The sequence below is a fragment of the Salvia miltiorrhiza genome, chromosome 4 (genome assembly GCF_028751815.1).
Source record: "Salvia miltiorrhiza cultivar Shanhuang (shh) chromosome 4, IMPLAD_Smil_shh, whole genome shotgun sequence".
NCBI lineage: Eukaryota > Viridiplantae > Streptophyta > Magnoliopsida > Lamiales > Lamiaceae > Salvia > Salvia miltiorrhiza.
The window spans coordinates 275,109-283,059 of record NC_080390.1 but is presented as its reverse complement, the minus strand read 5'-3'; the positions used below and the strand labels follow the sequence as shown (position 1 = coordinate 283,059).

At 31.5% G+C, this 7,951-nt stretch overlaps 1 protein-coding gene across 3 annotated transcripts; it reads right to left on the bottom strand.

The window, feature by feature from the left end:
- Positions 1 to 3,583: 3,583 nt before the first annotated feature.
- On the bottom strand, positions 3,584 to 7,360 carry LOC131022839 (probable WRKY transcription factor 12). Of its 3 annotated transcripts, none has more exons than XM_057952374.1 (4): positions 6,837 to 7,360; positions 6,663 to 6,730; positions 6,163 to 6,324; positions 3,584 to 3,916 (listed from the first exon to the last, which is right to left on the bottom strand). In XM_057952374.1, exons 1-4 carry the CDS (start codon positions 7,089 to 7,091, stop codon positions 3,760 to 3,762), a joined length of 642 nt encoding a protein of 213 aa, XP_057808357.1. In that variant the 5' UTR covers positions 7,092 to 7,360; the 3' UTR covers positions 3,584 to 3,759. The 3 variants fall into 3 exon arrangements, with proteins under 3 accessions (XP_057808357.1, XP_057808358.1, XP_057808359.1); XM_057952375.1 differs by having other exon boundaries at positions 3,584 to 3,913; positions 6,837 to 7,330; XM_057952376.1 differs by having other exon boundaries at positions 6,843 to 7,316.
- Positions 7,361 to 7,951: the final 591 nt, after the last annotated feature.

Here is a 7,951-nt window from a genome sequence, read left to right as displayed (position 1 = left end):
TTCAGAGGCCTACAACAAACCTGAGCGATCCAAATCACGTACCCTCTCCGTGGAATGTTATTAGGCATTTTCAGCCGATAATCCATAAAAGATTACAGAGCGAAATTGAACCATTTCCCACGCTGCATTTACTGGGACTCGAAAACCGCTTCCAGAATCTGCAATAAGATCGACATCTAGCTCCAAGAGATGGGCGTGTTGAGCGTCAAAATCGATATGGTAGAGGAGCTCTTGAGGCCTGTCCACTATCGCAGGTTGTTGGGGCCCTTTTTCGAATCGGTGAAGCGGACGGGAATCATCGTCTGTGGCGCGAAGGAATTGGTGTTCCTGGGCCGATGTTGAGGTATTTCTGTGTTTGGACTGATATATAGATTGCTCTTTGCTATTCCTAGATGTTTAATTCTGTTTGATTATGTGTTTGATAACTTTGAACGAAAGCTAGAATCACTTGACTTGTAATCATGCATTATGAGAAATCGTATTTGTTTGGGATTGGGCTTTTCTTTTTGAATGAACACCCTAAATTTGCATAATACTTGGTATCTTAGATTGAATGTGGATCAAACAGGTGATTTACGGCATGTGTATTTTGCATTTCTTTGGTATCTTAGAACAATACAAAAAGAAAAAAAGAAAAAAAATCAATCTGTACGAATGTATTATTGTTGATATATTAATATATGTTGTGATCTGAGTTTATGATTCAAAAATGTAGCATTGAAACATCATAAAAAATTCTAAATACCAAGTCCTGATTTTGCAAAAATATCAACCTCTGTTGTCCTTGTATTTGGGAATGAGAAGGAAAAAGAAACCTAGAGAGATGATGTACATGATATTTGACAAGGAAAGGCATATTCATATGATACATATATATATCCAACATTGGCCTCTACCTAAGTGGGAAACAAAATGACAAGTGCTTAATTATATTATAATTATAATAAATACATACACTCTGGTAATGGTAATGCTAACTAAAATGAGTTATAACAGTCGGAGGAGTTGGAATCATCAGAGGGAGAATGGTTGTGTCGGCCTTCATAGGTAGTAATCACCATCCTGCAATCTTCCGACAGCCGCTCTACTCTCTTCTTCACTCTACAATTGTTGTGTGTGCATCTGTAGTAGCTTCTGCATATATTCATCATCAATCCTCTTTTCTTCTTCTTCAAAACCACAAAAACAAAAAACAAAACACCTACCTAATGCAAACAAAATCCTCCACATATCATTATAACATTACCTTATTACTTATATACATATATTACAAAACTTTACTCCAAATAAAAAGTTATATCATTGTAAAATAAAAGAAATGAGAAAAGGGAAACCCGAAAAGCAAACTCTTGAAAGCACAACACGTAAACTAAGGATCGACCTCATTAAAATCTTTCCAATGAAAACCATGTGAGACACTGAATGGAAAAATTGCTATCAATACAATTTGAGAACTGAAACTATATTTTGAATTTTAATTTTTTTAATTTATCTTTTAGTTAGATTTTTAAAAGTTGTCAGTGAAATTACTACTTGAACTATCCCTCCTAATTTAATTGAAACAATATGAAACATAATTACAAACTTAAGAATTAAAATTCCCAATATGTGATTGGTAAGAGGCAATTTTGTAATCTAACTCGTAATGTACACAGCGGCGGAACCAGACTTTCAATTCAAAGGGTCCAATTTTTTTAATAAAATTAATAATTATATAAACATAAGAAAATATAATTAAATTAAATTAAATAAAAAATAATAATCATTAACACAATTATAATGTCATTTAAATTACAAAAAAATCCTTTCAAATTGACTTTCAAGTTCATACAAATCAACTTAAAAAAATTAAGACGAATAAAACTTTGCAAGACGAAGTAGCTTTCAATATCAAAATCAAAAAATGAATCTCTAACATCCAAGCATGACATGCATAAATTAGTTACCTGTTCACTTCACCAAAATATCGATTCAACTCTAAACTTGCATATCAAATACTGTGTAAAAATAGCTCAACTCGAGAATAATGGAGATAAAATCATATTATATATATATATATATATATATATATATATATATATATATATATAAAGTATATATGTACTTTACTTGTATTGAATACTATACATTTTGGGTACATTTGATTTGCGGTATATATAGGATAAGGTGTGATATGTTTGAGAATATCATGTTTGGTAAAATGCATTAAACTATATGTAAAATATAATATGTTGTTTGGTATGATATATTAAGAATATTATATAAAGTTAATAATAGTTATAATTAAAATTTGTATTACGCATATCACCTAAGGAGGTGCTATACAGAATCCCTCAAATCAGTATAATATTTTCGGGCTTTTAATTTGTAAAGGGTCGTGTATTTCGTATTACTTTTTACCATATGTGCTAATATGGTATGTATGTACCAGTAAGTAAAATTACTATGAGAGTATCGAAATTTAACTACTAAATTAATCAGTAGGTTTGAGCTTAGATTAACACTTTTAGTCACGCTCTGATAGATCTTTTAGATCCTCATGAGTCCACGTCTCTTGAGCTTTAAATCGATAAAACTCATTTACTCTATCTAGCTAATTTATAGTTAAGAAAATGCAGCGCCCTTCATAATGCTCCGATTAACATTATTTCTGCTAATTTGATATGTATATAAATACTACTAGAATTAAGATATTGCTAATTAATTGTCGATAACAAACTATGAAAGCTTGGAGTGGGCCGGGGTGATCTAGTTAGTAGGTTGAGTTATGCAGATCATAGATTAATAGTAGTTGCGGGTATCTCAGACATGTAGGAAAGAATTAATATTGATAATATATAGTGACCCATAAAAACTAATTTATGATTATTACGTACACGGACTAATTTAAATTATTAAAACAATTTGCTAACTAAAGAAGGATATAAACCACTGTCATCCGAGAGATTAACTAAGAAAATTAATTGTAGACTGTTTTTAAAGGTTAATACAATATTTTCTTCTTGTTAGACATCAGGTGTGGTTTGGTTAAACGCATCAAAAATATTTTCGAATCGGTGAAGCGGACGATAATCATCGTCTGTATGGCGCGAAGGATTTGGTGTTCCTGGGCCGATGTTGAGGTATTTCTGTGTTTGGACTGATATATAGATTGCTCTTTGCTATTCCTAGATGTTTAATTCTGTTTGATTGTGTGTTTGATAACTTTGAACGAAAGCTAGAATCACTTGACTTGTAATCATGCATTATGATAAATTAATCGTATTTGTTTGGGATTGGGCTTTTCTTTTTGAATGAACACCCTAAATTTGCATAATATTTGGTATCTTAGATTGAATGTGGATCAAACAGGTGATTTACGGCATGCGTATTTTACATTTCTTTGGTATCTTAGAACAATACAAAAAGACAAAAAAATCAATCTGTACGAATGTATTATTGTTGATATATTAATATATGTTGTGATATGAGTTTATGATTCGAAAATGTAGCATTGGAACATCATAAAAAATTCTAAATACCAAGTCCTGATTTTGCAAAAATATCAATCTCTATTGTTAATCTTGTATTTGGAAATGAGAAGGAAAAAGAAACCTAGAGAGATGATGTACATGATATTCGACAAGGAAAGGCATATTCATATGATACATATATATCCAACATTGGCCTCTACCTAAGTGGGAAACAAAATGACAAGTGCTTAATTATATTATAATTATAATAAATACATGGTAATGGTAATGATAATGCTAATGCTAACTAAAAAGAGTTATAACAGTCGGAGGAGTTGGAATCATCAGAGGGAGAATGGTTGTGTCGGCCTTCATAGGTAGTAATCACCATCCTGCAATCTTCCGACAGCCGCTCTACTCTCTTCTTCACTCTACAATTGTTGTGTGTGCATCTGTAGTAGCTTCTGCATATATTCATCATCAATCCTCTTTTCTTCTTCTTCAAAACCACAAAAACAAAAAACAAAACGCCTACCTAATGCAAACAAAATCCTCCACATATCATTATAACATTACCTTATTACTTATATACATATATTACAAAACTTTACTCCAAATATTATCTTATTATTATGGTCCCCTTAAGACGGTCTAGTGGTAAAGTGGGTATTTTTTAAACCAAAGGTCTCAGGTTCAAGGAACATGGTTTACGTGCGCATCCAAGGTAAGAACTACAAGTTCTCATGAACTGAAATAAAGAAGAAAAATAAGCTTATAATTATGACTTGGGTGCCTGAAGAGAATTAACGTCTTGAAGAAAATTGCTATCATATAAAATTTCTCAAAAAAATAAAAAGTTATATCATTGTAAAATAAAAGAAATGAGAAAAGGGAAACCCGCAAAGCAAACTCTTGAAAGCACAACACGAAAACTAAGGATCGACCTCATTAAAATCTTTCCAATGAAAACCATGTGACACACTGAATGGAAAAATTGATATCAATACAATTTGAGAACTGAAACTATATTTTGAATTTTAATTTTTTTAATTTATCTTTTAGTTAGATTTTTAAAAGTTGTCAGTGAAATTACTACTTGAACTATCCCTCCTAATTTAATTGAAACAATATGAAACATAATTACAAACTTAAGAATTAAAATTCCCAATATGTGATTGGTAAGAGGCAATTTTGTAATCTAACTCGTAATGTAGACAGCGGCAGAACCAAACTTTCAATTCAGAGGGTCCAATTTTTTTAATAAAATTAATAATTATATAAACATAAGAAAATATAATTAAATTAAATTAAATAAAAAATAATAATCATTAACACAATTATAATGTCATTTAAATTACAAAAAAATCCTTTCAAATTGACTTTCAAGTTCATACAAATCAACTTAAAAAAATTAAGATGAATAAAACTTTGCAAGACGAAGTAGCTTTCAATATCAAAATCAAAAAATGAATCTCCAGCATCCAAGCATGACATGCATAAATTAGTTACCTGTTCACTTCACCAAAATATCGATTCAACTCTAAACTTGCATATCAAATACTGTGTAAAAATAGCTCAACTCGGGAATAATGGAGATAAAATCATATTATATATATATATATATATATAAAGTATATATGTACTTGTATTGAATACTATACATTTTGGGTACATTTGATTTGCGGTATAGGATAAGGTGTGATATGTTTGAGCGGTATGTCTTTTACAATATATCATATTAATATCATGTTTGGTAGAATGCATTAAAATATATGTAAAATATAATATGTTGTTTGGTATGATATATTAAGATTATATAAAGTTAATAATAGTTATAATTAAAATTTGTATTACGCATATCACCTAAGGAGGTGCTATACAAAATCCCTCAAATCAGTATAATATTTTCGGGCTTTTAATTTGTAAAGGGTCGTGTGTTTCGTATTACTTTTTACCAAACAAGATATTAGGGTGTCATAGGCATATTATACACCTTTATCACCCGTTCCAAACGAGCCTACATGTACCAGTAAGGTAAAATTAATATGAGAGTATCGAAATTTAACTACTAAATTAATCAGTAGGTTTGAGCTTAGATTAACACTTTTAGTCACGCTCTGATAGATCTTTTAGATCCTCATGAGTCCACGTCTCTTGAGCTTTAAATCGATAAAACTCATTTACTCTATCTAGCTAATTTATAGTTAAGAAAATGCAGCGCCCTTCATAATGCTCCGATTAACATTATTTCTGCTAATTTGATATGTATATAAATACTACTAGAATTAAGATATTGCTAATTAATTGTCGATAACAAACTATGAAAGCTTGGAGTGGGCCGGGGTGATCTAGTTAGTAGGTTGAGTTATGCAGATCATAGATTAATAGTAGTTGCGGGTATCTCAGACATGTAGGAAAGAATTAATATTGATAATATATAGTGACCCATAAAAACTAATTTATGATTATTACGTACACGGACTAATTTAAATTATTAAAACAATTTGCTAAGTAAAGAAGGATAAGCCATTGTCATCCGAGAGATTAACTAATTGTAGACTGTTTTTAAAGGTTAATACAATGTTTTCTTCTTGTTAGACATGAGGTGTGGTTTGGTTAAACGCATCAAAAATATTATGATTAATAGTTTTATATAGTTTAGAAGTTGATGTAGTGTTTGTTTGTAATGGCAGTAGATAGATATATATACCTTGGATGAAGGCTGTTCTTGACAACTTTCTGTCCATATTTCCTCCATTTGTAGCCATCATCAAGAACGTCGACATCGCTCCTTGTCTGAAAACAAAACCTTGGCTCTCTCAGCTTTCTTCTTATCTTCACCTTGTTCTTGTCTGAGGAACAACTCCTCCACCTGCAACTTAATTAATTTAGATCACATGCACATCTGATTGAGATTAATTAATTTTAGCTAGCACTATATATATATAGTGGAATGCCCATTATTGATCATCTGAATCGGACTTGATAATAGTTGATGCACCAAAATCATTCATGTGGGATCTCTCTCTCAACAATCACAAGCAAGACGAAGCCTTTTTGGTTCCCCACTCAGCTTCCAAATGAAAATTAAAGCACCCACAAAATAGATCTCTAGCTAGGGTTTCATAATTACGAATCATCATATGCATTCATAAGAGAAGAGAGAGAAACAAGCCATTGAGTCAATCAGAATCGGGAAAGAGATGATACCATGAATTGCCACCGTCGTTGGCGTTACCACTGCAATTTTCATCATTCACGACCTTAGGATCCACCACCTACACATATATTTAATTAACAAAAGAAATAATTAGAAATGAAGCAATCATGGTAGATTTCAATTTGACAATGAGTAGAAAAGAAAGAGAGAGAAAGGGCAACTACCTCTACCTGGTCGTTATTCCATGAGGGTCTATTCACTGCAAGCTCAGCATGATTGAACCCTAAGGAACAATTATTATTGGTGGCGGTGGTTGCCTTGGCGGCCATCTGCGGCGGCGCCACCAGAAAGCTCAACACCGGATTATGATCTTCGAACTGCACAAACCCCATTTCTTGCTCTTGATGATGAGGAGGAGCGCTGAAGGAAATCTGCAGATGATGATCATAAATGGGAGCCAACCCTCTTTCCCCTTCCATTTTCTCTAAACTAATAGTTGATGATCAATTCAAAATTTTTCTCTCTGCAAATATGTGTGGGGGCTGGGCGACTCTCTATATTTATGTTTCTTGAATTTTAATTTTTTATAACAGTATATAAATAATAATTTGAGTATTGTTGGGTCAACTAGTAAACGCTGGATATGGAATATTGTGGCATGAAATTTCAAGATTATACATGATCGTGTTTCTTCTACTTAGGTTGTCCGGATTCTACAAATAAAGAAGCACTGCCTCACACCCTTCTCTCTCTTCACGCTTCCACTGTGATCAACACTTTCACCATCATGAAATGAAACTAATCAATATTAATCGTTTGATTAAGGATTAATAGGAATGTATTACGTACTCTCTCTGGAAAAAAGAGATTAATTATATTGTCTTTATAGATTGAATGTGGAAATTATACATTCAAATGATGCGCATTATTCAAGTATATATGAGTCAACAAAATCTAGTGCATGTTCAGACGCAGTAGTACTAGAGAACTAGCTAGCTAGGGATAATACAACTAAGCAACATAAATGAAGGAGTGTATTTCTATTTGTAAGATGAGCCATGATTTGGATTCAAATTCTCTTTCAATTACATATTTCAAATACACGTACCTGTGTGATAAATGAAAAAAATATGTTATTAAGGCCAAATAAAGACAGTGAGACGATGTATATATATATTACTATAAAGTTCATACATATATATATACACATTACACATTGTGTAAAATAGTTTCGTAAATTGCATACTATATATAAATATAAACAAAATTTTGTGTGAAAACCATCTCGCACAAATTTTTGTGTATAAGATATATAGAAGAATATATATATACTAGTTAC